Source organism: Penicillium lagena (genome assembly GCF_028827675.1).
Source record: "Penicillium lagena strain IBT 129212 chromosome Unknown utg000007l_segment0_segment0, whole genome shotgun sequence".
Taxonomy (NCBI): domain Eukaryota; kingdom Fungi; phylum Ascomycota; class Eurotiomycetes; order Eurotiales; family Aspergillaceae; genus Penicillium; species Penicillium lagena.
In genome coordinates, this window is record NW_026623228.1 from 467,466 (window position 1) to 495,218 (window position 27,753).

General features: G+C 55.3%; 10 protein-coding genes across 10 annotated transcripts; 6 read left to right on the plus strand and 4 right to left on the minus strand.

Moving 5' to 3' along the window:
- Window positions 1-101: 101 nt before the first annotated feature.
- N7510_009701 (endopeptidase La) lies at window positions 102-3,542 on the minus strand (the record flags this gene model as incomplete). The annotated part of the gene is made up of 3 exons (XM_056981626.1): window positions 102-257; window positions 310-527; window positions 584-3,542. 3 exons carry the CDS (start codon window positions 3,540-3,542, stop codon window positions 102-104), a joined length of 3,333 nt encoding a protein of 1,110 aa, XP_056829462.1.
- A 344-nt stretch (window positions 3,543-3,886) lies between these two features.
- N7510_009702 (putative mitochondrial DnaJ chaperone (Mdj1)) lies at window positions 3,887-5,630 on the plus strand (the record flags this gene model as incomplete). Its single annotated transcript, XM_056981627.1, has 3 exons — window positions 3,887-4,093; window positions 4,157-5,409; window positions 5,459-5,630. 3 exons carry the CDS (start codon window positions 3,887-3,889, stop codon window positions 5,628-5,630), a joined length of 1,632 nt encoding a protein of 543 aa, XP_056829463.1.
- Window positions 5,631-6,186: 556 nt separating this feature from the next.
- bro1 (putative signal transduction protein BroA) lies at window positions 6,187-9,277 on the plus strand (the record flags this gene model as incomplete). Its single annotated transcript, XM_056981628.1, has 3 exons — window positions 6,187-6,464; window positions 6,518-8,105; window positions 8,159-9,277. 3 exons carry the CDS (start codon window positions 6,187-6,189, stop codon window positions 9,275-9,277), a joined length of 2,985 nt encoding a protein of 994 aa, XP_056829464.1.
- Window positions 9,278-9,802: 525 nt separating this feature from the next.
- N7510_009704 (histone deacetylase complex subunit SAP30 Sin3-binding domain-containing protein) lies at window positions 9,803-10,604 on the minus strand (the record flags this gene model as incomplete). The annotated part of the gene is made up of 2 exons (XM_056981629.1): window positions 9,803-10,274; window positions 10,450-10,604. 2 exons carry the CDS (start codon window positions 10,602-10,604, stop codon window positions 9,803-9,805), a joined length of 627 nt encoding a protein of 208 aa, XP_056829465.1.
- A 4,388-nt stretch (window positions 10,605-14,992) lies between these two features.
- On the plus strand, window positions 14,993-16,219 carry N7510_009705 (C2H2-type zinc finger protein; the record flags this gene model as incomplete). Its single annotated transcript, XM_056981630.1, has 1 exon — window positions 14,993-16,219. The coding sequence occupies one exon, from the start codon at window positions 14,993-14,995 to the stop codon at window positions 16,217-16,219; it is 1,227 nt and encodes a 408-aa protein (XP_056829466.1).
- Window positions 16,220-17,528: 1,309 nt separating this feature from the next.
- Window positions 17,529-18,257, plus strand: N7510_009706 (uncharacterized protein; the record flags this gene model as incomplete). Its single annotated transcript, XM_056981631.1, has 1 exon — window positions 17,529-18,257. The coding sequence occupies one exon, from the start codon at window positions 17,529-17,531 to the stop codon at window positions 18,255-18,257; it is 729 nt and encodes a 242-aa protein (XP_056829467.1).
- Window positions 18,258-18,635: 378 nt separating this feature from the next.
- Window positions 18,636-19,360, plus strand: N7510_009707 (U6 snRNA-associated Sm-like protein LSm1; the record flags this gene model as incomplete). The annotated part of the gene is made up of 4 exons (XM_056981632.1): window positions 18,636-18,834; window positions 18,890-18,958; window positions 19,013-19,128; window positions 19,187-19,360. The coding sequence occupies 4 exons, from the start codon at window positions 18,636-18,638 to the stop codon at window positions 19,358-19,360; spliced, it is 558 nt and encodes a 185-aa protein (XP_056829468.1).
- A 352-nt stretch (window positions 19,361-19,712) lies between these two features.
- Window positions 19,713-23,635, plus strand: N7510_009708 (mRNA-binding protein RRP12; the record flags this gene model as incomplete). Its single annotated transcript, XM_056981633.1, has 3 exons — window positions 19,713-19,775; window positions 19,826-21,739; window positions 21,791-23,635. 3 exons carry the CDS (start codon window positions 19,713-19,715, stop codon window positions 23,633-23,635), a joined length of 3,822 nt encoding a protein of 1,273 aa, XP_056829469.1.
- A 593-nt stretch (window positions 23,636-24,228) lies between these two features.
- N7510_009709 (uncharacterized protein) lies at window positions 24,229-25,233 on the minus strand (the record flags this gene model as incomplete). Its single annotated transcript, XM_056981634.1, has 2 exons — window positions 24,229-24,750; window positions 24,811-25,233. 2 exons carry the CDS (start codon window positions 25,231-25,233, stop codon window positions 24,229-24,231), a joined length of 945 nt encoding a protein of 314 aa, XP_056829470.1.
- Window positions 25,234-25,978: 745 nt separating this feature from the next.
- N7510_009710 (uncharacterized protein) lies at window positions 25,979-26,370 on the minus strand (the record flags this gene model as incomplete). Its single annotated transcript, XM_056981635.1, has 2 exons — window positions 25,979-26,152; window positions 26,272-26,370. 2 exons carry the CDS (start codon window positions 26,368-26,370, stop codon window positions 25,979-25,981), a joined length of 273 nt encoding a protein of 90 aa, XP_056829471.1.
- Window positions 26,371-27,753: the final 1,383 nt, after the last annotated feature.

Sequence of the window (27,753 nt, forward strand, 5' to 3'; positions counted from 1 at the left end):
CGATGCATTCCGTCGGAGGAGGACAATGAAGACGCCATGTACATCCCATGTGCAAATCAGAACTATACAGGTGAGACAATCGATATATATATATACCAGCCTTACTCCTCCGCCTCGGCTGCCTGCTTGCCCGCAGGCTTGGCCAGCGCCTGCTTCCAAAGTTGGCGGGCCTTGTCCTTATCCAGGTCGGCAAACAGCAGGTCGAAGACTTCCGAGTACCAGCTTACCGGGTGGCCCTCGATGCCCTCCTTGATGTTCTGGGGTTACTTGTTAGTTCGAGTTCCATTAATGATTGGGGAAATAACTCACCTCGGGCAGCTCAAGCCAGTCGGATGTGTTGTCCGCAGGGAAAATAACCTTGGTCGCACCAGCCCGGCGGGCAGCCACTGTCTTCTCGCGCAGACCGCCAATGCGCAGGACCTTGCCGGTGACGGTCAATTCTCCGGTCATGGCAACGGCCGGGTCGAGAGGGTGGTTCAATGCCAGAGACAGAAGGGAGCTTGCCATGGTGATACCGGCGGAGGGGCCTGGGACAAAGTGTGAGCAACGAAGGTAGATCAAAAAAAAAAAAAACAAAACTTACCATCCTTGGGAACAGCCCCCTCGGGGCAGTGCAGATGGACTTTCGCCTTCTCAAAGAACTGGTTCTCAGAGAACTGCTGGGCGATCACGGACTTGGCGAACGAGTAGGCGATGTGAGTAGATTCCTTCATAACGTTTTGCAGGTTGCCCGTGATTTCCAACCCCGGCCGCGACTGGTAAGTCAACGCGCTCTCCAGAATACATTCGACGTACAGAGCCGCACCGCCCATGCTAGTCCATGCCAGACCCATAGTCACACCCGGAGGGAACTTGTCGTACAGACGATCAGCGGTAAAGACGGGCGGGCCGACATAGTCCTTCAGCGTATCCTTGGCGATACTGAGATGCACGGAATCGGGAACCTTGAGGGCCAGTCGAGGGGTCTCGGTAGTAGACTTCTCGGGTTCCAGGGGAGCCTCTGCCGGATCAGATGGTTCATGCTCCCTGGCTTCCTCTTGCGCGGCCTTGCCCTCATCCGTCAAGGCATCTTCCTCTGCTAATACATCCTCGCCCAGTTCCTGGACGATGTTGAACGCAGCCTTACGGTACACTTTCTCGATTTGCTTCTTCAGGTTGCGAACACCGCTTTCACGGCAGTACGACTTGATCAGCTCCTCGATGGCGTCATCTTGCAAAGTCACGTCAACGTCCTTCAGGCCGGTCAACTCCCTGGCAGACGGAGCCAGATAGCGTTGGGCAATGGCCATCTTCTCATCTGCCACATAGCCAGATAGTTCAATGATTTCCATCCGGTCCAGAAGTGGCCGAGGGATTGTGTCGGTGACATTAGCCGTGCAGACAAAGAGAACCTTGGACAAATCCACGGGGACATCCATGTAGTGATCCAAAAACGAGGAATTCTGCTCGGGGTCAAGTAGTTCAAGCAAAGCAGAAGACGGGTCACCCTGGTGACCACGTCCAATCTTATCCACCTCATCGATCAAGATCAGGGGGTTCTCGGTCTGACATTTCTTGAGCGCCTGAATAATGCGCCCAGGCAGAGCACCGACGTAAGTCCGGCGATGACCCTTGATCTCTGCGACATCCGTCAAGCCTCCCACGGAGAAGCGGTAGTATTGCCTGTCCAGAGCGCGGGCGATCGACTTTCCAATACTGGTCTTGCCAACACCTGGCGGCCCCACAAGACAGAGAATCTTTCCTTCGACGGTTCCTCGCAGTTTCCCCACGGCAATGAATTCAAGAATACGATCCTTGACGTCCTTCAAGCCGTAGTGATCCTCATCCAAGACCGTCACGGCGTTCTTGATGCCGAAATTCTCAACGCTCTTCTGGCCCCAGGGAATCTGGGTCAACCAGTCGAGATAGTTGCGGGTGACATTGAATTCAGAGGCAGCAGGCTCCAGGTGAGCCAACTTGTTGATCTCTTCATCGAAGACCTTCTTGACGGCCTCTGGCATTGCGAGCTTCTCTGCCTTCTCCTTAAACCTCTCCACCAGCTTATCTTTGCCGTCGGATTCAATGCCAAGTTCTCTCTTGATCCCCTTCATCTGCTCCATCAACCAATACTCGCGCTGGCGTTTCTGGATCTTGGCTTCCACATCCTTCGTGATCTTGGACTGAAGTTGTGCGTTCATCAATTCCTTTTTCAACACGACGAGTGCCTTGGGCAGACGGTCTTCGATCTTCATTGTCTCGAGAACATCTTGCATTTCATGCAACTCGCCCGCAGAAACCGCGGCAGCAAAATCAGCCAGCTTGCCCGGCTCGTCGAGCAAATTCCCCGGGAACTGGTCCGTGTAGAAGGCGGAAATCTGATCGCGGAACAGGTGGTTTAAATTGGCGATCTCCCTGCACACGTTGACAATTTCACTGGTCACTGCACGAATGATGCCACTCTTCTTGTCATACGGCTCCTCGAGGAGGTTCTCCACGTTCACCAAGCTCACTGGGTAGTTTCGCAGAAAAGAGGTAGGTTCGTAATGATCCTTAGGTACTGGCTCAGGGGCCCCTTCCTCAAAGCTGGCCACCACATCACCTCGCTTCTCAGTCGTCTTGTCTTCAGACGTGTCCGTCTTGTTAGTCTCGTTGGGCGTCAGCAGCGACGAAATCTTGATGCGCCGGTGCGGGTAGAGAACAGCTGTCACACCATTGGTTTCACCCCGATTTTCTCCACGAAGAGGATACGCAGCTGTGATCTGGGCAAATACACCGACATCGTAGACATCGTCCAAGTTCTCGATCACATCGCCATCGGCACTGTCATCCTTGAACAAGAACGCACCCACGTATGGCTGGCCCCGCTTCATCATGTCCTGGATCGCAACGGCGACGTTCGGGTCTCGGATGGTGATCGCCTTGTAGAAGCCAGGGAACAGAGGACGCTTCGCAATAGGGATTGCCATCACCTGCGGATAAACGTCCGGGACCGCCGGCTTCTGCAGGGCCTTGTCACCTTTTTTGCCCTTCTTCCCGCTGTCGTCATTGCCGTTGTTTCCGCCGCTGCTTGCGCTGCTGGGTTTCGAATCGGCCGACGAACCACTAGGCGGGATTGGTGATGGAGTTTTGTTGGAGTCGCCTTTGCTATCGGCGGCATAGGGTTCCTTCTTTGCCGCCTCCGCGACTCGCTGGTCTTTATCTCTGGGTGATCGGTCCTTCCTCCGCGTCGAGCCCGTTTGCTCTACCGTACTTTTTGGGCCGGTTGCTTCCCTCTGAGACTCCGGGGTACGTTCCGCATCCTTTTCCTCCTGATTTGTCTCTTCCTCCTCCTTCTGTTCGGCCTCGTCCTTCTCGTTGTCTGGTGGGGGTTTCTCTCTCCGTCGAGTTGAGCTTGAGGAGAATGTGCGAGGAGTCGGCAGACGGGGGCGACCAAATTGCGCCGAGCTCAAGGCCGATTGGAAGCTGGCATTGTACCTCGGCGAAGCAAGGAACGGCCGGCGGAGCAGGGAACGGGGTGTTTGGTGGAGCGCAGCTCTCCAGGGGAGGGTCTGGCTGCGGAGCATGCTACTGGTGTCTGGGGGTGTGACAAGGCGAAGAGAACGGTTGAACGGGAGTTGAGGGAGCAGAAAACGGTGGACAACACCGTAGCACACAGCGCCAGCACAAGAGGGAAGTGAAGGTCGAAAGTTGCTTCAGTAAGCAGCACCTCTTTCATCATCGTTCCGGAGATACTTTGCTCCGAGAAACTTCTGGCAACTCAAAGCTTCTCTCTTCTACACTACCTACTGTTTACCGGCCATTCCTTTATCCAAAATCCTTCTTCTTTCTCTCTCTCCTTTCCCTCCGACGGTCGTCCGCCTTTGGTCGACGACCATCTTCTCACCTGCTGTTTGGGCATCAACTCTCTATGAATTCTTCCGCAGTAGTCCCCAAGGCCGCGGCTCTTCCCGCGCGCCTGCTGCGATCACGACAATGCCCGAACCAGAGCACACGCCCCGGACTGTGCTCATCTAGGCAAGGGCGACGCTACCACCATGTATCAACCTCTGCGTCTCCTGCTAGGCGTTTGCGGGAAGGCGTGTGCAAGAAGAAGGACTCCGTGCTCTCGATGCGGGTAAGTTGATCCTTTTTGACTGGCCAATCCGTGCCGACAGTAGCTAATTTCTATAATTTCCAGACATTTCATTCGACCTCTCCCCTCTCGGCCATCCCGGATCCCTATAAAGTCCTCGGGGTGGATAAAAATGCGTCGGCAGGCGATATCAAGAAGGCATATTATGGCATGGCTAAAAAGTATCATCCGGACACCAACAAGGATGAGCATGCCAAAGAGAAGTTTTCCGAGGCACAGTCCGCCTATGAAGTGCTGTCCGATGCCAAAAAACGAGAAAACTACGATCGGTTTGGCTCGGCCGCATTTGATCAGAGTGGCGGGTTCGACCCCAATGCTGCCGGCGCGAACCCATTCACCGGAGCGGGAGGGTTTCATGGCTTTGGCGGGGGCTTTGGTGGTGGCGGGTTTAACGGAGGCTTCTCAGGAGATATCAACTTCGAGGATCTGTTCGGAGCGTTCACCGGAGGGGCGCGTCGTGGACCACGCGGGCGCCGCAATCCGTTTCAAGAACAGATCCTTGTTGGCGAGGACATTGAAGTTCAGACCAACATCTCGTTCATGGACGCTGCGAAGGGCACATCCCAAGATATTGTCATCACGCCATTGACTGAGTGCGGAACCTGTAACGGGGATGGGTTGAAGCAAGGCGCCAAACGGTCTCAATGCAGCTCGTGCAACGGCTCTGGCACTCGTGTACATTTCATGCAGGGTGGGTTCCAGCTTGCCGCGACATGCGATACCTGCAGTGGCACCGGTATGACCGTTCCCCGCGGGTCGGAGTGCGGTAGCTGCCACGGGAACGGCGTGGTCCGGGAGCGCAAGACCATTCAAGTCAAGATTCCCGGCGGAGTTGAGGATGGCCAGCGGATGAGAGTACCAGGAGAAGGTGATGCGCCACCCACAGGAACAGCCGCCGCCGCTGGGGCGCGAACCCAGCGCGGTGACCTCTATGTCTCGATTCGAGTTGCCCCCGACCATCGGTTTAGCCGGAATGGATCCGATATCCTCTACACAGCGTCAATCCCGCTGACGACGGCTCTTCTGGGCGGTGAAGTCACCATTCCAACTCTCGACAACGAGGTCAAGGTCAAGGTGTCCACGGGCACGGGCACTGGGGATCGGATTACCCTGTCGGGAATGGGCATGAAGAAGCTCGGCAGTCGTTCGCGGTTCAGCCCTACGGGCGACTTGAAGGTCGAGTTCAAGGTGGCCATGCCCAAGTACCTGACCGGAAATCAGCGCACCATCCTGGAGGTCCTCGCCGACGAGATGAACGACAAGACGGCGAAGCGGACTATGAACTTCAGCAAGGATAGGTGAGTCTCCTCGCGTGTATCGTTTTCTTTCTATGCTAACGTGCAGCAGTCCGCCACCGAGCTCCGAGTCTGGCAACGGGGACAAGAGCGACGGGTTCCTGAAGTCTGTTTGGCACAAGCTCATGGACAACAAGAACAGCGACGGCTCGAAGCCATCCGATAGCAGCAAACAGGACACCAAGGACGACAAGAAGGACGGCGACAGCAAGAAGAAATCGTGAAGATGTGTAAATGTGCATTGTACACTATAAACCATGGGTTGTATTTACTTGTCATAGCGAGGGTGGGGGACACTGTGCGCTGTATTATTATGATTATTTTGAAGCCTATCAGACCCTCTCAGCTTTCATATTGTGCTCCTACTGTAGAATCGAGTGTATAGGTGTGCCGGATTCTGATTCGGCCGTGGGTTTGCTTTTCGCGCCTAGGCATCACATATCCCGCGCCCACTTCGGGCTTGCCACCCCATCAATCATCTTCGCGTCCATCACACACACGCGCTCTCTCTCCCTCCTCACACTCTCGAATCCTTCTTTCACTAACTAGCGAATCTCACACCTTGTTTTCTCCACCACCTGCGCATCCTCTTTCTCATCCCGACCGACGTCATTGGCAGCCCAGCCCAGCCCATTCGTTAGGCGCTGACGTTCCGCTCTCTCTCTCACTACCCCACAGCTCGTTCTCCTGCTTCACACCGACAGCTTGCCTGCCCCTCGACTCGTCACATCCCCAGCTATCTCTGCATGGGAGCGTACTGCTCCTGACGACCATCCCATCATGGTTCAGTCTCCGATGCTGTCATGTCCGCTGAAGCAGACCAACGAGATCGATTGGATACAGCCCCTCAAGGACTACATCCGTCAGACCTACGGCGAGGACCCGGAGCGCTACGCTCAAGAATGCGCGACCCTACATCGACTGCGCCAGGATATGAGGGGAGCGGGCAAGGATAGTGCTACCGGTCGCGATCTGTTATACCGCTACTACGGCCAGCTGGAACTGCTGGACCTCCGGTTCCCCGTCGATGAGAATCACATCAAGATCTCCTTTACCTGGTAAGAATTGATTTTGCCCCGACATTGATATCTGCTAACCGCGACGGTATCAGGTACGATGCCTTCACCCACAAACCCACGTCCCAGTATTCGCTCGCCTACGAGAAGGCATCCATCATCTTCAACATCTCCGCTGTCTTGTCTTGCCATGCCGCCAATCAAAACCGGGCCGAGGAGGCCGGCCTCAAAACCTCCTACCACTCCTTCCAAGCCTCCGCGGGTATGTTTACCTATATCAACGAGAACTTCCTACATGCGCCGTCGAATGACCTGAACCGGGAGACGGTCAAGACGCTTATCCACGTCACCCTGGCCCAAGCCCAGGAGGTTTTTATGGAGAAGCAAATAGCGGACTCGAAGAAACCGGGATTTTTGGCGAAATTGGCCTCCCAGTCAGCGTATCTTTACTCCCAAGCGGTGGAAACAATGCAGGACTTTGTGAGCAAAAACGTATTCGACAAGGTGTGGTCGACCCTTGTGCAGGCCAAGGCCGCTCATATGAGTTCTGTTGCGAATTATTATCAGGCGGTAGCGGACGGTGAAAGCGGATCTCATGGAGTTGCGATTGCCCGCTTGAAGCAAGCCGACAAGCAGGCCACGACTGCGCTAGGATGGGCCAAGTCATTCCCTTCGTCGGCTCCCACCACCTCGAATCTGACAGCGGAGTCCGGTCCTGCTCTGGTCGAGCTGATCAAGCACAACCAGTCGAATGTGCAAGCCGCGCTCACCACACTGACCAAGGACAACGACTTCATCTACCACCAACCCGTGCCAAATGAAGCCAGTCTGGCTGCAGTTGCGAAACTTCCGGCCGCAAAGGCGATTCCCGTCAGCGAGCTATATCAAGGACAAGATATCCAGCGGATCATCGGGCCAGATATCTTCCAGAAGTTGGTGCCCATGGCCATCACCGAGACGGCCAGTCTGTACGATGAAGAAAAGGCCAAGCTGATTCGGGCCGAAACGGAAAAGGTGGAAACTGCCAACGGTGAAATGGCCGCTAGTTTGGATTATCTCAAGCTACCGGGAAGTCTGAATATCTTGAAGGGAGGCATGGACCAGGAAATGAGCGTGGACGAAGAGTTCCGCCGCTGGTGTTCCGAGCTTGCCGGCCACACATCATTCCACAAGGCATTTGATGAGCTGCAGGAGCGCAAGGCAGATGTGACGACCCAATTGGACCAGTGCTCTAAGCAGCTAGACTTGGAAGAGAGTGTATGTGAAAAGATGCGTTCGAAATACGGTGCAGATTGGAGTCAGCAACCCAGCGGCCGACTCAACACCACGCTTCGAGGTGATGTTCGAACATACCGAGACACAATCAACGAGGCCAGCGCCAGTGATTCTCAATTGTCGGCTACGTTGCGGCAGTATGAGGGAGACTTTGATGAAATGCGGTCTGCGGGAGAGACTGATGAGGCAGACGTACTCTTCCAGCGGGCGATGCTCAAAGCCGGGTCGAAACATGGGAAAGGCAAGAATGGGGTTGCCTCTCCGTCAGAGGGCAGTCTGCTGGATGATGTGTATGACGAAGGCGGTGCTTCCGTCGCGGAACAGATCGCCACGGTCGAGGAGATTTTGAAGAAACTTAACCTGGTCAAGCGGGAACGATCTCAAGTGCTCAAGGATCTGAAGGACAAGGTGAGCTGGACTTCCGCATCTTAAAAAGACAAGAGACTTATGATTTCGTACAGGTCCACAACGACGACATCTCGAATGTGTTGATACTCAATAAGAAATCCATCACCGGTCAAGAAACTCAACTCTTTGAGGCTGAGCTTGAGAAATTCAGGCCACATCAGACCCGACTCCTTCAGGCAAACCACAAACAGTCATCACTAATGAAAGAACTGACCAAGACATACGGAGACTTGCTTCAAGACAAGCGCGTGCGAGCGGAGCAGTCCAAGTACGAAGGGATTACGCGGCAACGGAACACCGTGATGGCCCGATACAAAAAGGTGTACGAGGCGTTTAATGGGCTCACGTCTGGCATTGCCCAGGCCCGGACTTTCTATAAGGACATGAGCGAAAACGTGGAGAGTCTGCGGAAGAATGTCGAGACCTTCATCAACAACCGTCGGTCCGAAGGTGCCCAGCTTCTGAGTCAGATCGAGCGCGACAAAGCCACCGGCTTGTCGGAGCAGGAGGACCTTGAGCGAGAGAAGCTCCGACTGCTGATGGAGCGTCTGTCCACAGAACCAAAGCCGTCATCGACCTCACCATCTACAGGGTCTGCGGCTGCCCCAGCGAAGATCAAGTCCCCGCCGCCACCTGTGCAGACGCCGTCGTATCCGTCAGCAGGTCCATCCCCAAAGATGTCCCCTCGCTATCCGCCAAACTTGCCTGGCGGCATGCCCCTTTCACACTCCCCGGCGCCTTATGGCCAATACATGGGAGCTGGTTCATACGTGCCTCATCAGCCATTCCAGCAGGGCGCCGCCGCGCCGCTGTCCGAAGGCTACAATCCGATGGCATACCCGTACCGAACCCCAGTCTCCCCGCCGCCAAACCAGCAATTCTTCTCTCAACCCCCCACCCCATACGGATACTCCGGTGCCAGCCCTCCCCCTGGCGCTCCAGGAGGTGCCGTTCCCCCTTCGCATTACATGGCCTCACAGGGCTACATCCCGCCTCCGCCTCCGCCGCGCCCTCAACAGCCGAGTTATCCTCCGTCTTCGGGCGGTGCGTACCCTTCCGGTCCCGGTGGTTATGCCCAGGGCAGACCGTATCCGCACCATAAGCCTTCTTCGCATTCACAGCCACCATCCGCATCAAATGATCCATGGGCTGGTTTGAATGCGTGGAAATGAGCAATGCAATTCAATATACGGAGACGAGAAGGATCAATGTGTGAAGGAAGGGCATATCTATCCCTCTCGGCGTTTAATCATTCTGGCATTCAAGTTTCGTTATCTGAACAACCTAACCTCCCTTTTGATCATTCACTGCCTTGTTTTATTGCCTTCGGCTTTTGGCTTCTTTCTGCTAATGGTTCTCATATTTACCTGCACTGCGTTGGTTCTTATTTTAGAAGATTTGTTCTATGTTATGTATATGATGAATGGAAGATATCAATCTAGCACCTCTCCCTGGTATAGATATAAGTAAGATATTGACAATTGAGAATCACGTTGTATGTACGGTGTATGCTCACATTGTATGTATCTCCACCACCATCCATGAAAAGTCGGAAGAAGAGATGTACTATCCAAAATCCGTACCCCATCCAACACCAAAAAAAGCAGACCACAACGCCAATGGGTATCTTATAGTAGCAAGGAAGGAAAACGAAACCCGAAACCCGAAACAAATGAACAGAGCCCGTCAGTGTAAACTCAAGGCAAAAATCTCAGTCGAAACTGACGTCCTCTGCGCTCCTCACGCACGGTATACAAAAACCGCGCGATGGACTCCTGCTCCGACAACCCGGCCGAATTAAAGTGTTTCCGCACGGCGAGCGCGAACTGGTCTTTGCTGACTCGGCCTTGGGAGATGATTCGGTGGAGGGCTGCATCGTTAACTGAGCCAGATGAAGGATTGTTGGCATTGGCATTGGAATTGGAATCGGCGGAGGAAGCATCAGCATCGGCATTGGCATCGTCACTCCTCCGCTGAGAATGCGAAGCGTTATAATTCCCTCGCCGCGCCTGGCCCCGGCGCGTGGCGAGCGCCGTTGGCGAGCGCAGGCCGACCCCCTGGGATAGGATGATGCGCGAGTAGTCGTTGCTGTAGGCGGAGGGGGTGGGTAGTTTGTGGGCGTGGCGGTAGGCGTGGAGGATGTCGAGGGGGGAGGTCGGACCATGGGAGCTGTGCAGTAGTTATTAGCATTGAAATGCCGTATAATCTCGTAGAGTAGTGTATCAGATTGGATTGGATCATGGTTGGTTTGGATCCCATCTCCCAAGCAGAGCAGAGCTCGGGGGTGGTCGGTCGTCATAGAAGGCAAAAAGAAAGTGAACTCACCCTCGGCTGATCCTCCAACGCCTCGACTGGCACACTCGTCAAAGAAGCCTTCTGAGTCGATCCCGCGGGCTTGCGGCTCTTGGCCGCGGCGTTGCGGTACTCGCGCGTGCCACTGGAGGCCTCGGAGCGCGAGTCGTCCATGACGGCGGCGGTGCGCTGGCGCGGGGGTGCCATGACGTACGTCGGGGATGTCACTTTACTGTGGTGAGGTAGCGAATAGCAAGGGTTGGGGAGGGGATGCAGTGTTTGTGCACAGGAGCAAGCAACACTGGCATCAGATACAAAGCACAGGAATTGACGGCATCAAAGAGCAGCTCGTCAGACTCGATTTCGCCGCGCGGACGGACGCGGCAGAATTAGACCGTTTTGGGGTTAGTGTCAGATGGTTACATTTTGTCTACGGTATGGATGAGATGGTAGGATCGAGTATTGATCGATAGGAGAAAAATCAGTATGAAGGAAATTGATCTCTGTTGAATTGAATTGCATTGAGGGTATGGTGGCTCGTGGTCCAGAGACTGCGCAAGTAAATAACTCTCGATGCGGAGACGAAGCGTGCCCACCGCTCCTCTCGCCGACCTTCCCCTTTAGTAGTCATCCGTAGTTTGAGGCTATTATTCAGACTAGAAGGAAGTTGTTTGCGACCACTGGTCAGTTTATTGCCGCATTACCCGAGTCCGCGGAGGAGAGGGGACCCTGGGGGGGAGGGGAAGGTTAGTTGCTCCCGCAGCTCGGCCGAAATTGAAGACTTGGCTCCGTGATCAGGGGGTATCCCGAGGCTAAGGGCAAAACAGAACACCACCTGCCTGGAGGCCATAAGTTAATCGGAGAGTGGCCGATCCTCGGAAACCCCAGACTTCCAGAAAAAAACAAGGTGGCCACTTCCGAGCCTCGGATCAGAGTCGGGAATGGCAACTCGTGCGAAAGCCCGCTGACATGAGTGGTGCAGTCGGAGTGGAGACGAATCACGGCCCCCGGAAGAATGCCGGAATAAAACACAGCGAAAGGATGTGGATGAATAAAATAATAATAGTGGACTGACAGCACTAGTCAGGGGTGAAAGGCGAGAGGCGAGGGGCAAAACGTGGACAGGGCAAGTAAGACGAGCCCGACTCGGCACGGGAATGAATGCCGAAAGTCCTCGCCGAGCAGAGACCGAGCCGGAAGAGTGAATTTTTCGACGGACTCTCTCCGCTCGCCTCACCGAGGGGCCCCTTTTTGACCTGTCCTCCGTCGAGCAAGGACTCCGCTGCGCAGATTTTTTTTGGAGATTTTCCCCCTTTACACTATTGTGCCCAGACAGGCCCGCTATGTGCGGACCGCCGAGTGTGGAGCACATTATTGAGGGAAGTAAAAAGAAAAAAAATCAAAAAATAATAGACAGCCCCCTAGATCATCGTGGAGATCACAGTGGATAAGGTGCGCCATCGACACTAAGCCCCGCAACGAGAAGACCTTGCGAGCTGCCCGCTGCTGCGCAAGCCCGCCCCAGGATGGTATAATATTCAAGCAGGGTTGGCCCCGAGATTGCCCGAGGGCGTGCCTATTCCTAGGGCTGGTGGGAAGAGGAACAGCGGGGGCCTGTACCTGCAGCTTGGGTATCCTAGTGCGCCCGCGGAGGTAATAGTCCTGAACTCCTGCTGTCAAGCATTGTGTCGTCTTATCAGCGCCCGGCGATCCAGACCTGGCACAATCCAGCCGAGGCCGATCACGCCCTGAAGTCATGGACCAGAATCCTCTCCGCGATAAGACATGTGAAGGGCCACGTGAGAACAGGAATGGCCAGCGGGCTTCCCGTCAGACCGTGCCCGGTCAGGATCTCCCCGTTATGCTTACTCCGTAGAGGATACAGTAACTATGGGGTAACTCGGATCCGATGTGGACACGGTGGAAATATTATTATTCCCAGCGAAAAAACGCCGAGGGATCTCCTTCTTTCCCCTTCGCCCACACACGCCTATTGAACTCTCAGGTCCATAATCACATCATGCCCCTCTCCCCACAGATAACCATCCTCCAGGATCCTTAACCGGGGGCGGTGATATCAGGCTGATGTTCACCCGGATTGCACTAACTAGATGTTCCAGAAGCTGTGGATCGCGGATCCTCTTGGCGTGTGGCAATAGCCCGATACGGTGCGTGGGTGTATCGTGGTCTGGGCATGTTACATTCCCGTCCGCGCTCAATCAATCTTTCCCCGGATTCTGGGCCCCCGCATGGAGCAGTCCATCCACAATGCTACTGCGACTCTACCCGCTCGTTTCTTTTGCCCGGATGCAGGGGCCGGCCCGTACGACTTAATTGCTTGCTACAGTAGCTAGTTCCATATCAAAAGGAGCTCCGTGGCGTCTCGCTTGCGAACCAAGTGTCTCAGCGGTCAGCGATGCGAAACGCAACGGGCCCGTCGCACATATCCCTGGCTTGGGCTGCGGCGGGAGCACGTCATGACTTGATGCGCTGTAGCAAGGGGTGGTGGGAATTGGACTGGGCTGGGCTAGGCTGCCTTGTTTTTGGTTTTCCATTTTTTTTTTCTTTTTTTTGCCTTTTCAGCTGAGTGGACAACAAAGCGGCGTCGTCCGGCCTGGATCGAGTTGCCCTTTCGCGTCGTGCTTCCTTGCGTGATTGCGGGGGGTGTGACGAAGATAAGGAAGGGACAGATTGGTCACCGCAATAGTCGGGGGATCAACGCAATAATCCATGAATAATAAATAGCCTCGCCGGGCCCGGAGACCGTTTGTGCTCCGTGACTGTTCGTAGTAACGGACCGTCGTTCCCTGAGGCGTTCCCCGCCGGCTTTCCTGTTACGGAATTTGCTTTTTATCCGCGGGAGACGTGAGATAAGCTGGAGCGTAGGGCCGGATTCCGACTGGACATGACACCCATTCCTATTAGGTGATAAGCTGGAAGACTGCGGGGTTGAGTAATCTATGAGTCAAAAAACCTTCTCTCGACGCCTCTGACTACTTCAGCTGGTAGAGACGGTGAAAAAATTTTCTCAAATAGTGCGTGGGGGACACATTCTTAGTACCTATTATCTGTCGATCCTGCGATCGGGGGCGCGGAGGATCTTCGGACGGAAGGGGAAAAAGGGAAACCGGGGGCCCAATTCCGTGACTGTTGAAACTCGGCAAAATGCGGGTAATTGCAGACCCTCACACCTCTCACACGTCTAGCTGTACAGTAGCAGTGGTCGTTGGTGTATTCCGTATGGTGGGTTCCATCCCCTGCAGATCAGGCCAACTCCGGAGTACAGGAGGATAGATCACGCCATGCCCCAGGCAGGCTGATTTCTCCAGATCATCCCTTCCGGCGTCTGAGGCTGCCGGATTCGGCTGTGGAGCCCCCCACGTCTGCTCAAACACCCACGTCTGTCCTATCTCACGTACTCGGCAGCCGGCCCGGCAGTCGAGACGAGCAGGCCAAATTGCGGGGAGAGGGAGTCCGCCAGACCAGCTACCGATCGACGTAAACCATGGCCGTGATAGCAGTGGTAACCTGATAGCTGGTTCCTTTTACCCAGTGACCCCGCGACTGGCCTTCAAAGATAAGAGCTATGATCATCCATTGGCCATCACATGCCTCTCGCCCTATCATGGGGGCGTATCTATCTTTATCCCCAGTCTATCGGGGGCGGGACCCGGGGCAACACTGGCCGAGTCGGGGGAAATTCCCCATCGAGGAACAAAGGCATTAACGATTGCCTAATCCATCATCATGGACAGCGCTCATCCAGGGATGGTGCCATCATGATCGATCTCATGAGTGGCAGAGGATGACTGCCTCGATGAGAATCACTATGTGCTCATCGATGATCCTGGCTCGAATCAGGGCGAACCCGCGCTAGCCGGCGTAGGGACACGCACCGGATCACGCCACACGGTTCTTCAGCAAATTATGAGGTAATCCGCGTCCCCACATCGAGCATCCTGGAATGGAGTGCATACGTGTATACGGAGCGTCTCCAGGAGGGCGGAGGGCGTCAATCTGGCCTCTGCCTGGTGGAAAGCCGGTGAACGCTCGCATCCAAGACGCCCGAAATTCAAACGGCAAAAAATCAGGGAGAAAAACCCAGGTTCGCCCCCGTAGGGAGTGACTCCAACCCCTAACTAAGCCCTTCTCCACACGGACAAAAAATTCTTTTCTTTTTTTTTTTTTCCCCCGATTCCGACCTTCGCCCTTTCTCCCCGATTTCTCCCATTCCTCCCTTCCCCTCCATTCTTCTTCTTCTTCCCTCGCCTTTATTATCTCGCCCGCCCCAGATCCGCGTCCCCGTCTCTCCAGATTCTTTTCCTCTCTTCCGTCTTCTCTTCTCTTCTCTTCATCCCTCTCTCTCTCTCTTCCTCCTTCCCTCCCTTCTACCCCAACCCCCACCCAAAAAAAAGAACCTTGCCCGATCTACAACTAGTCGATCGCTCGGGCGCTTCCTTTTAGTCTGGACCCTCCATCATCCCTGCGGTGACCAGTCCTTTTCATCTATCCCAACATCCCCCGACGCCTCGGTTCTCCTTCCACATTCCCACGGCGTCTGATAAAGACCCTCTCGTCCCACCTGGGATTTTCACATGCCGTCTCCAACGTCGGGTTTCTTAAATCTACTCAACCCGCCCAACGAGGCTGCTTCGGCTACTTCAACCGACTCATCTCACTCTTCCATGGCCTCTTCTGCGAGCCTACTACCGCCACTAATGAAGGGTGCTCGTCCCGCGACCGAGGAGGTCCGCCAGGACCTTCCTCGGCCTTACAAGTGTCCCCTGTGCGACCGGGCCTTCCATCGTCTGGAGCATCAGACTCGCCACATCCGCACGCACACTGGCGAAAAGCCTCATGCCTGCCAGTTTCCCGGCTGCACCAAGCGCTTCAGTCGCTCCGATGAACTCACTCGTCACTCGCGCATCCACAACAACCCCAACTCACGCCGCAGTAACAAGGCGCAGCATCTGGCCGCTGCCGCTGCCGCGGCCGCCGGTCAGGATACCCCCATGGCCAACTCGGGCAACATGATGCCACCTCCCACCAAGCCGATTACTCGCTCCGCCCCGGTCTCCCAGGTCGGATCTCCGGACGTCTCGCCGCCGCACTCCTTCTCCAACTATGCCAATCACATGCGCTCCAATCTGGGGCCATACTCGCGCAATGGCGACCGTGCTTCCTCGGGTATGGACATTAACCTGCTGGCCACCGCTGCCTCGCAGGTCGAGCGTGACGACCACATCGGCTATCATTCGCGCGGCCCCATGTTCGGATCTCGCCACCATGGCAGCAGTCGCGGCCTTCCGTCTTTGTCGGCCTATGCCATCTCCCAGAACATGACCCGGTCGCATTCCAATGAGGACGACGATGGCTACGGGCATCGCGTCAAGCGCTCGCGGCCTAATTCGCCCAACTCCACCGCGCCCTCCTCGCCCACCTTCTCGCACGACTCTCTGTCCCCAACGCCCGACCACACTCCTCTGGCGACACCCGCCCACTCCCCTCGTCTCCGTCCGATGGGCCAACATGAGCTGCATCTTCCTTCGATCCGCCATCTGTCGCTCCAGCACACTCCCGCCCTTGCCCCCATGGAGCCCCAGCCCGAAGGTCCCAACTACTACAGTCCTGGCCCGGGCCACATGGGGCCGAGTCTCAGCGATATCATGTCCAAATCGGACGGTACGCAGCGCAAGCTGCCCGTGCCGCAGGTGCCCAAGGTGGCCGTGCAGGATATGCTGAATCCGACCAGCGGCTTCTCGTCCATGTCCTCGTCGACGAACAATTCCGTGGCTGGCGGCGACCTGGCAGATCGCTACTAATTTCGCTTTCTATTTTATGTGTTGTTATGCGCGCTACGAAACGATATAGACTTGGTGCATTACTTTGACTGATTGATCTGGTTTGCGGGCATCATCGGTGTCGGATTGGAATCTGTTCGGGTTACTTCTGCTTTTTTTGCTATTGTTTGACTTGTGTGTTTCTGTCAAGGCGTCTCTTACCTACCGATAGACGGATCTGGGGCTGTTTTTCTTTTCTTTGGATTGTTCGAGTTTCTTTCTTCCAAAAATTCTCTTACCCATCTTGTTTTTCTTCTCCTCTCCTGGAGCTGAGTTGAGGCCTGTGGTCTTGACCTCTTTTTTGACTTTTGGTCTTCTCTTCTCTTCTATTATCAACGACTTGTTGATCTACTTAATTGCTGATCCTGTTTGACGGGAATGAAAACTTGACTATCAAACCATCTTTCCATGCGTAGATGCCTATCCTGCCTATATATATATATGCTTGCCCTAACCAGTACATGTCTCTCGCTATGTGGCCTCGGTAACTACCCATGGACATGTTGACGACCTAGTTATTTCAACCAGTATTAATAATATTAATGGCAGATGTGAGTGATGTGATCAAGCCCACCAACCACCAACCAAACAGCTCACCGTCCATCACACCACGAACCCAACCCCCGCTCATCACGAGGCCCTGGCGCTCGCGGGCAGGTGTGGAAGATGTAGATAAGAGCCCGGTCGTTCTATCCTATCCCAGTCTCCGACTCGAACCTATTCCAGGAATCGACAAGTCGCAATCCGTATCTACCCAGTGCGGTTATAGTGTGGTAAGTGCAGAACCGGCCTAGTAGGTAGGATGTCTATGTATGTCGTGCATGCTGACGAACAGCAATGTGCAGATCTGTGTTGAGTTGAGTTGGGAGAACGATCATCTATCGCAGTCCACTATTCTCCAGGTAAGTCCTCTTTCCTTTCTTTCTGTGTCGCTAATCGCGCGCATGGACTCAACGCCTCGAGGTAAATGGCTGACAGCAGTCCGTCCGTCCGTCAGATTGACTGACTAACCTAGTCTTTCTTCCTCTTCCCCTTCCTCTCTTCCCCGCGCGGTCATCCTTGCGGAGCATATCGGAAGAAATAATAGTCGCAAGACCCGACGACACAGACCTGGTACCACTTCTAGTTGACTGTCGCAGTCGCAGTCCCGAACCCGCCAGTTCACCGCAAACATCCTCGATAAAAGCAAGCTCCAGTAATCTCCAGTCCCCTACTGTCGCCGTCGTCGGGCTTGGAATTTCCCAGTGTCGCAGATAAGAGCGAGAGTATCCGTATGCTCGAGAATAGGGTCATGAGGAAGGAGCCATCATCCGCCGGCTCTGACGAGTCGTGCGCATTATCAACATCATCTTCTTTGTCATGGAGTACGGCGGCGCTTTTCTCGTCTCAACCGCCGTCTTCCACGCCGAGTCCAAGTCCCAGTCCGGGGTTATATGGCTGTCTCTTCCACATGCTGGACTGCTACGAGTCCTTTGACGAGATCGCAGAATGGCGAACGCATGTCCTCGGCCATTTTCAAACACACCCGCCCCCTCCCACCGCGCGGTGTCCTCTCTGTCCGAATGTCAAGTTCACCAGCTCCGGCGCAGTGACGTCCACAGGTGCATTGCTTATGCTGGAGAATCGAGCCAGCCACGAGTCGATCCAAGACCCTTCTCCTCTCCCCACTCCAACCTTAATCCTCGCATCTGAACACGAGCAAGAACAGCCCCCCTCAGCATGGTCCCACCTCCTGACCCACGTCGCAACAGTCCACTACCAGCACGGTCACACACTAGCAGGAAGCCGACCGGATTTCGAGCTCATGGACTATCTGTACCGGTTGCGTGTGATCTCAGATGCCCAGTTCAAGGCGATGCAGCTGCCGCCTGCGCCGTCGAGTCCTGCGTATCATCGCTCACTGGATGGCGTGCGAAGGAGTATTGGGTCTGCGGACGAGCCATATTGTGCGCCCTATAGTCGGAGGAGGGAGGAGAGGCTGAGGGAGCAGACGAGTAATAATGGGGTTGGTGTGGGTTGAACTTGTCCGCCGTTCGGAAGAGAGTGGGGGATTGTATATTGTGTATGTATTTCTGGCTCGTCGTATATACTGCGTCTATATTGCCAATATATGCTATGGTCATTATAGGACTGAAGTCAAGTTGCGGTCTGGCTATAGATCCGATCAGAGTCAAACAGAGCAAACACCCGCACTTCCTCCTCCATTCCGAACCATTCATTATTTCTCTCTCATGTCCCCAGAGATGCGACCCTCGTCCTCACTACTGCGCCAGTCCTGAAATTACCCCCTCCGCGCCCACCGAATCCCGGTCGCATCGAGCACCGGCGCACCCCCGTCCACACGTTCCCTCGCCCTTCCGCCCTCTCCTTCTCTTATCACCATCCCACTCTCAACTAAATGGAGCGATTATCCCTCAACGACAGCCCTGCTGGCGGACAGCAGCAGCAGCAGCAGCGAAACCAACAGTTCCATCAACAGAATTCCCTCGGTCCCTCGGCCCCAGGCCAAATGGGCCAGCAGCAGCAGACTTCCGGCCCGCCGCAATTGCCGCCGCAAATGTTCACGACCGCGGCCCAGTTGCTCGACTTGACAGATAGTATGTGATCGCCTGGGTTGAATTGGAATGGGTGGTGGATACTGACAGGACCCAGAAAAACTTGTCCTCGTCCTTCGCGATGGGAGGAAACTGATCGGCGTGCTGCGAAGCTGGGATCAATTCGGTATGGCAGTCACATAGCCTGACACCACGCAAGTCTTTAACCATCGTTGTGTAGCGAATCTCGTTCTTCAGGAAACCATCGAACGGATCTACGCAGGGAATCTGTATGCCGATGTGCCGCGCGGCATTTTCCTCGTTCGCGGCGAGAATGTTCTTCTTCTAGGCGAAGTGGTGCGTACATTACTTCCGTGAATTTCGGTGCTGAGTGTTGACGATGTGATGTGTCCAGGACCTCGACCGCGAGGATGATATCCCCTCCTCTGTCACCAAGGCCTCGTTCGAGGAGGTCTTCGAACTCAAGAAGAAGGAAGACAGCCAGCGCAAATCCGGCGATAAGAAGCGCCACACCCATCTATCGGCGCTGGGCTTTGAGCCTGAACATAGCGGGGAGATTTTGTTTTAATGGGGAAGGATAAAGTGGTGTCGACGTATGTTTTGTATCAATGATCTCTCTATGCGCCGCGAGTGAAGGAGTTTCCGGCATGTGTGAGAGCACGACTCCGACGGCTTCGCGACCGGGCGATGAGAGGATGGCTCCGAGTGAGCCACCCACGATGGCCAGGAGCATAGATTATATCGTCTATGACGCTCCGTCTGCCAAAGTCTAGTGAATTCTTTGGCACGTATGAATCCAATGTTATAATATTATCGAGTGTTCGTCGTAGTAGAGCTTATCGATAACCCGCCAAGAGGTGATCTTTTTTTTCGTTCCTTCAGATTTCTCCACCGCCAACTTCACTCGTCACACAGCCATCATGGCGACTCTGGCGGAAAAGCTCGAGAAGATCAAGTCTCCGAAGCTGCAGAATCAACATCACGTATGTGTCCCCCGCTGGTGATTCTGTGGGCGCATGGCTAACTCGAACAGACCGCTGTGGTGCTCTCTGCCGTGGAAGACACCCTTCGCGATCAAAAAGCAGATTTCTCGCCCACAGCCTATTTTGCCGCGCTGCTCGCCCTACTATCCCAATCGCTCTCCGCAACCGAAGGAATTGTGAACAAGGACCTGGCCACCTCGGTCGTCTACCTGCTCGATCTGACAACCGCCTATGCCCCCGCCTCCATCCTCCGCTCCAAATTCTCCCAGATCCTCACCAGTCTCGCCCCGGCCCTGTCCCTGCCCGAGGTCGACGCCCCGCTCCTCCGTCCGTCCATCGGCTGTCTCGAGTCCCTGCTCATTGCCCAAGATGCGGCGTCCTGGAATCTCCCCCACACCCAGATTGGTCCTCGCCGGGCCATGGCCGGCCTGCTGAGCCTCTCGGTCGACCACCGCCCCAAGGTCCGCAAGAGGGCTCAGGATGCCCTGATCAAGGTCCTCAAGACTCCCCCGCCAAGTCCTTCGCTCGACCACGCGGCCGCTGATATGTGCGCCGAGTCCGCCATGAAGACCCTGGCCGACAGCATTGCGGCTGCTGGCAAGCAGAAAAAGGGCCGACAGGACGCACAGCACCACCGTGACACCCATGAGCCGCTGGTGATTCACTCTTTGCAACTCGTCAAGACCATTGCCTCTGCCTCGGGCGGCTGGCCGAGCAAGAAAATCGAGTCGCTGTGTGAATTGTTGATGAACGCCTCGCGCTCCAGCAACGAGTACATCACCATGGGGGCATTTGAGGTGTTCGAGGTCATTTTCGAAGGTATGGCCGATGAATTCTCGTCCGCCAAACTGCCGCGTCTGTTGGATGCCATCTCCGAGCTGAAGCCTGCTCAGAACGACTCGCAGCTTCTGCCTCCCTGGATTGCTGTTCTCTCTCGTGGATATGATGTTTCTGCACAGATTAATCCTGAAGATACGTTTGCCAAACTACCAGATCTCTTCCAGTTGATCTCTGGATTTTTGGCATCGCCGTCGAACAACATCCGTGTGTCGGCTTCCGAGTGTCTGATCTCGTTTCTACACAACTGCATCCCCGATACTGTCATCGTGGATGCGTCAGTCTACGATGAGAAGACACTGGAAAAGCTGGCTCGGGCCGCAACAGACCTTCTCTCTGTCAAGTACCAGGCCGCATGGATGGAAGTTTTTAATGTCTGCGCCGCCATGTTCGACTGCTTCAAGTGGCGATCCAGCCCGTTCCTGGTGGATATTGTCACCACTATCGGCGAGCTGCGCAGTAACGAGTCCTTCCACGGTAAAAAGGAGGCGGACCGCGTGCTGGGCAGCGCCATCCAGGCGATGGGCCCCGCGGCCGTGCTCGAGCTTCTGCCGCTGAACATCATCGACCAGAAACCCAGCCAGCCTGGCCGTGTCTGGCTGCTTCCCATCCTGCGGGACTCTGTGACCAATACAGACCTGCGCCATTTCCGGACCGAGATGGTACCCCTAAGTGAGGCGCTGTACCAGAAGGTCGTGAATTATGGGGCCGCTGAGAAGACGGTTGAAGTAAAAATTTTCGAGACCCTCGTTCAGCAGACGTGGGGCATTCTCCCGGGCTACTGCGAACTCCCGCTGGATCTGGTTGATGCTTTTGACCAGGGCTTCGCAGAGCTGTTGTCCAACGTCTTGTACAAACAGACCGAGCTACGCGTTGATGTCTGTCGTGCTCTGCAGAACCTGGTTGAGTCGAACCAGGCTATTTTGTCTGTTGAAGGCGATGAGGACGACTTGATTCTGCAGCGTCGTATCACCAAGGCTGCCGCGAAGAAGAACATTGCTCACCTCGCTGGCTTTTCCAGCAATTTGTTGGCTGTGTTGTTCAACGTGTACAGCCAGACGCTGCCGCACTACCGGGGTTATATTCTTCAGTGTATCAATGCGTATCTCAGCATTGCTCCTGAAACGGTACGCAAATTTCTTCTCGTTTATCCACAGTAACTAATAATTTTTGCGCAGGAACTTAATGACACATTTGTGCGCGTCACCTCCATGCTCGAGTCATCTCTGGCTTCCGAGCAAGAGGCCGCCGCCGCCGCCAAACAGGCCGACTCAAGCTCAGCCGACAAGATGCCGCCAACCTCCCACACTCTGATTGACCTGGTCATTGCCATGTCTATCTACCTGCCGCGCTCGAGCTTCAGTGGTCTGTTCGCCCTCGCAGCACACATTCTGAACAGCCCATCTTCGAACCCGGACCAGCAACTCATCAAGAAGGCCTACAAGTTGATTCCCCGTCTTGCTTCCACTGAGACGGGCAGTGCCGCTCTGCAGGAACGCAGCGGCGAGCTGCACGCCCTCATGCTGGCCACGTCCGACAAAACCCCGGCTTCTGGCCGACGTGACCGCATGCTCGCCATCCACGAGCTGATCACGCACTTGCCTACATCAGACCTGCATTTCATTCCGTCAATCCTGTCCGAAGTGGTGCTGGGATGCAAGGAAAGCAACGAGAAGGCCCGCACTGCAGCCTTTGATCTGTTGATCCACCTCGCCAAGCGCACCATCGACTCCGAACGCAACCCTCCCGGCACCGTGATCCGCAACTCACTGGTCCCGCACATGCCTGACGACTCGCCTGATGCCCCAGCTACAATCGAGGAGTTTTTCACCATGGTCTCTGCCGGTCTGGCAGGCACGTCGCCGCACATGGTCGCCGCGTCCGTGACGGCTCTGTCCCGACTGTTCTTCGATTTCCATACCCAGCTGCGTCCGGAGATGCTCACCGATCTCGTTCAGACCGTCGAGCTCTTCCTAACCAGCAACAACCGAGAGATCGTCCGCTCAGTCCTCGGTTTCGTCAAGGTAGCCGTCGTCGTCCTCCCGGAAGATATCCTGCGTCCGCGTCTGGCAACCCTCGTCCCCAACCTCATGGCCTGGAACAAAGAGCACAAGGGCCGTCTCCGCAGCAAGGTAAAGGGGATCATCGACCGACTTGTCCGCCGATTCGGCGCTCCCCTCCTTGAAAGTCTTGTCGGCGAGGCTGATCGCAAGTTGGTGGTCAATATCCGCAAACAGCGCGAGCGCAGCAAGCGCAAGAAGAAGGAGGAGGGCGGTGCTGAGGATGGCGAGGAGGCTGAAGAGGAAGGTGCCCGGCAGACCGGCAATGCCTTCGACAAGGCGGTTTACGGCTCTGACTTCTCAGACTCGTCCGATGATGGCAACTCCGACGACGACGCTAGCGAGATTGACGTCGATGACCAGGGCGTCGCGCGGATCAAGGGCCGGCCCAATGCCAACAAGAAGAAATCCTCCGCGCAGGGCAACCAGTACATCCGTGAGCTGTCACCGGAAGACAACCCGCTCGACCTGCTAGCTCCGAACGCGCTGGCCAACATCTCAACCACCAAGCCGTCCCAGCGCTTCCTTAACACGGGCCCCGGCGCGCGCAGAAAGCGTTCCGCCAAGGTCGACGCAGACGGCCGTCTCATTCTGGGTGGTGGTGATGACGATGCTGCGGATGTCGAAATGAGCGGCGGATCCGCTGCGGGTCCGGCGGGTATCAATGCCTACCTCGCTGCCGTTAGCGGACCGGACGCCGTCCGCCGCGGACAGAAGGGGAAGCTGAAGATCGGACAGGCGCAGAAGAAGAAGTCTGGTGGTGGTGATGGGATGGATCTGGATGAGGATGAGGGCGATGTGAATGAGCAGAAGCGTGGTGCTGCGCCTTCTGGGCGCCGTGGGCTGGGAATGCCCAAGACGCCTGGTGCTTCGGGGAATACTGGGGGACGTATTGAGAAGCGTCGCAGTCCGGGCAAGAGTGGGAGGGGCCAGATCCGGGCTGGAAGGGGTCGGCGGAGGTAGATTATTAGATTGTCACTATTGTGGGCAGGTGTTTCTTTTGTTTTCTTTTCTTTCTCTGGGTACAGTAGTTTTCGAATTCAGTTTGACCGCTCACTCTTCCGACTTGACTCCCGTACAGAGACTACTATTTTAGCAGGCGGTCTTGATATTGGAGTCCCGGCCATTTATCCATTAGGACTTGCGTATGTCGGGTGTAGTAGGTCAAATACCCTTTCTAATCATTCAATTCATCAAGTCTTGTTGATTAGGATTGGACTGCCGTTGGTAAATAAATAGTAACTTCTTTTTTATCTCTTAGCTCTCGCTATGAGCTTGACCCGAAGGTGTATGTAGAAAAACAGATAAATCAACTGGGTATCAAATTCTTTCATGAAGGGGTCTTGTATACACCCTACAAGTACAATGGTAGGGCAAATATTCAGAGAGGATCAGAAGAGGAAAAAGAAAAACAATAGTCCATGTATACACCCCGACACCATAGAAAATCCCATACTCCATGTAAAGCAAAGTGTCGTTTCCACATTGTCCTTCTTCTATTCCCACAGAAGGGGGACATTAAAAGAGCAGCTCGATCTTAGGTTAGGGAAGGCTAGCTATCTAACTTTCCTCGCCTTACCCAACCAAGTCTGCCACCACTTACAAACACCCAGCACAGCAGCGCGGCCATCATCGCTACGCTCCGTGCCGTCGGGATTACCCAGCATCATAGCAAAGACCCAGAAGAAGGCCGCTGTCCAGACAGAGAGCAGGACAGCAAGACATCCGAAGATGGAGAGCATCAGGACGAGGATCAGACCTGTCACGGAATAGTACTCGTGCGAGTCCGAGGGGACGACCACCGGTCCGTCGGGCTCGGGGTCTGGGTCTGCGTGGATCCATTGTGTGGATTGGGAGCGGGCTGTGTTGGAGGATGTTCGTAGGTTGACTAGACGCTCGTGGATATGTAGTGCTGGAGAGAGGAGGTCGCAGAGCTGCGAGGCGAAGGAGGTGGTGTGGAGGTAGTGGGATATGGAGCAGAGGCGGAGTGGGGAGATTAGGACGGCGAAGATGATGGCGGAGACGGCGTAGAGGGAGGCAGCGAGGGAGAAGATTGGGACGGGGAGGGAGAGGCGGAACTATACAGTATTAGAACCAATATAAAGCCTGGGGGGTCTTGAGAGGGTATATATACATACCAGCATCAACACCGCATCCTCGCTGTCATCTGTCGACCCATCGTCCTCCGGAGTAGTTCGTTTCGGCCCGCGGGCTGCGCTGGAACCCCCCAGCTCGCTGGACATGGACGGCTGATCTGCCGAGCCAGTGCGGGTGCGGGCTTCCTTGTGCGTGGTGCTAGAAACGGATGTCCGGGCACCAATGGAGGCGGAGACCACGTGGGAGGGGTCGGGGATGTAGGAGCGAGTGCTCGGACTGGCGTCGTGGCCGTCAAATGAGTCCGAGGACTGGCAGAGCACTCCGCCAGGGACAGAGGGTTGGTCGAGAGCTCGGCGGGCAGTCGGCGGCGGCGGAGGAGGCGGAGGAGGAGGAGACGCAAGTACGAGACCGCGGGTTTGCTGGTCCCGGTAGGCAGGGCTATAAGACATCTCCGGACGCCCCATGGCGAGTCGGATTTTTCTTCTCCCCCAGAAAGGGAGAGAGGGAGGAAGAGAGGACTGGACCAGCCAAGAAGTTGTACAGGCGCACAGAGGGCGACGAGGACTGAGATGGGGCTCACGGCATGGCCTCCAGCTCACGAGACATGCTGTCTGTCCAGCTCTCTATGGTCATTACCAGAGAGAGGAACCTCTGAGAGGAGCAGACTCTGCTCTTTATTATATGGCCCTGTGCAAGGCGAGGATCTGTTTTCAGGCGGCGCTAGGTTTGCCAAGGGCTCGGCATTGCGTTGAGCTCGTTTTGTCGTCATATTGGACCGTTTCGCTCTGCTGGTTGGACCAGGGCGGATTATGTAGATGTCCATGGAAGAAGAAGAAGAAATATAAAAAAAGCGGTCCTGCAGATGACTGCTGCCCGGGCACTGTTGATGATGGGCGAAGTAGATACGACGAACAACATGGGCGAGCCAAGCATAACGGAATAATGGGCGGGTCCCTGGTGGCCCGCTGCATCCAGTCAAGGGCGGGAAATTTTCGTCACGTGACGCCTGGTGCGACACAAGGCTCTGGGCGCTGAATATTATTGGAGATGGATAGTAGAGGGGTGATTAATGCCAATGGTGCCGAGACGATCTAGGTCAAGAGGTGTGTGGTTATGATGGCCATGAGAGTACTATATATATTTACTTGGCGAGACAGAGGGTAGCGTCGATTCTAGAGGCGCATCCTTGCGACCTCGAGTTTCGCACAACTATGTCTTCATCTTTGAGCCTCGGAGATCCTTCCGCCGGCGAATGGGCTTCTCGTGAGCGCTGTCCTTACGGCTGGGCTTCAACGCCGTGGCAAAGACGTTTTGAAGGACCCTTGCAGATGGGTACTGCACAGCAACCAGCCTTGTCGGAGCCTCAGCCGACGCATGGATCGACTTACGGAAAGTGCAGAAATTGAAACAAGAGTTTCTGTTTGGGGAGTGAATTAAGAAAAGCCACCTGCATAAGAGTCAGCCTTGTAGGATCCGCCCGCCGGCGCATGGATCAGACTTACCGGGACCGCAGGACCAAAACGACCGCAGGCCCAAAACTCGCGTTTTCTTTCTTTGCAAGAAGAGAACGGCGTGGCACATTTTCGGTAGCTAATGGCCATCAACTGGCTAATAGTGTGGGACAAATCGCACATTTGACATGTACAACAAGCTTCTCCCGAACGGATCCCTTCCAGTCACGTCCACATCGTGAACCTCCCGATCGCGATGTCTTCAGATGGATTGCAAAGAGGACCAGGGCTGGCCCATGCAGGCATGCAGGCTGTTGGATACGAAGCGCTGTGTGATTTAGGTAGGTATCCATGGCTATACACATGGCGATATATATATTCTTCTCAACCGACACCCTAAACATGGACCCTAGACTAGAGCAGGCGCTTATTCTTCACATATAATCAAAGCATGTAATTAACTTTAATAATAATCAAGTGGCTGGCAATGGTGTCAGACCATCGTGGCTGCCGACCGGGTGCGTTCAGAATTACATCGTCTGTGCGTGACAAGAAATGGGGGGAATACTGACGGAATCATGAGCGATCTGCATCGTATGAAAAATTAGGCTCCCAAGACACCAGGGCGCGCTAAAATACAGCAAGAATGCATGCAACCTTTCGGGACTGACACAGCAAAAATGTGCTCGGATCGTCTCCCTGCGATCCGGGCATCGTGTCGCACGGAGCATGGGGGCAGGCAGGGGGGTTCCTGTCATTTGCCGGCCAATCGTCTCCACTGGCCGGGGGATAGTGTGTGGAGCTGGTATGCGCGCGGCTGAGGTGTCGCCGGTCGTCACCGACTGAAGTGGTACTTTGGGCACAGCATGATTGTACATCGGGTGGAGAGGGGGGCATTCTTGCTGGGGAGAGTCCCACCAACGTTCGTTAGTCCCGTAGTGAGGGCGGCAGGCCGGGGCGGAAAGAACCCTGTGCATGCACTACGACATGAGGGGTGGAGTGGCCAGCTGGATGCGGCAGGGGTGGATCACGGGCACGAACAAGTCTGCGGCGTGGCTAGTGGGAGTGGCTGATGGCCGACGGAAGGGGCGAGATGCGCTAGTGCAGCATCGCCCTCGGTAGCTGGACACCAGAATTAAGGATTGTGCCGGGGGTTTATTTAAATGGAAAATAGTCTGGGTGCGGTGTAAGGGTGGCCTGAGGAGGCGATGCCGGTCCGATCCCCGAGCGAGACGGTAGCAGGGTGGGGGAGCGAGAGATCGACTCCCTTAGGGTCGTCTGGCAATTGCGGTGCTCTCGGATGATGGATGGTGGTGAGCCCATCATCCGGATGCCCTATGAGGCATACTCGCCCAGATGGCATGAAGCAAGAAAAGGAGCCGGTGGACGCTAACGCCCCCGAATGGGCCGCTAGCGCGATCCCTGCGGGCAGGCATTATTATTTCTCCGTGGCACAAGCACAGACCAACGAGTGGCACGGAGAAGCGTCACACTAAACCGGCCGCGGCATCCACGGGCGCCCCGTCAAGGACC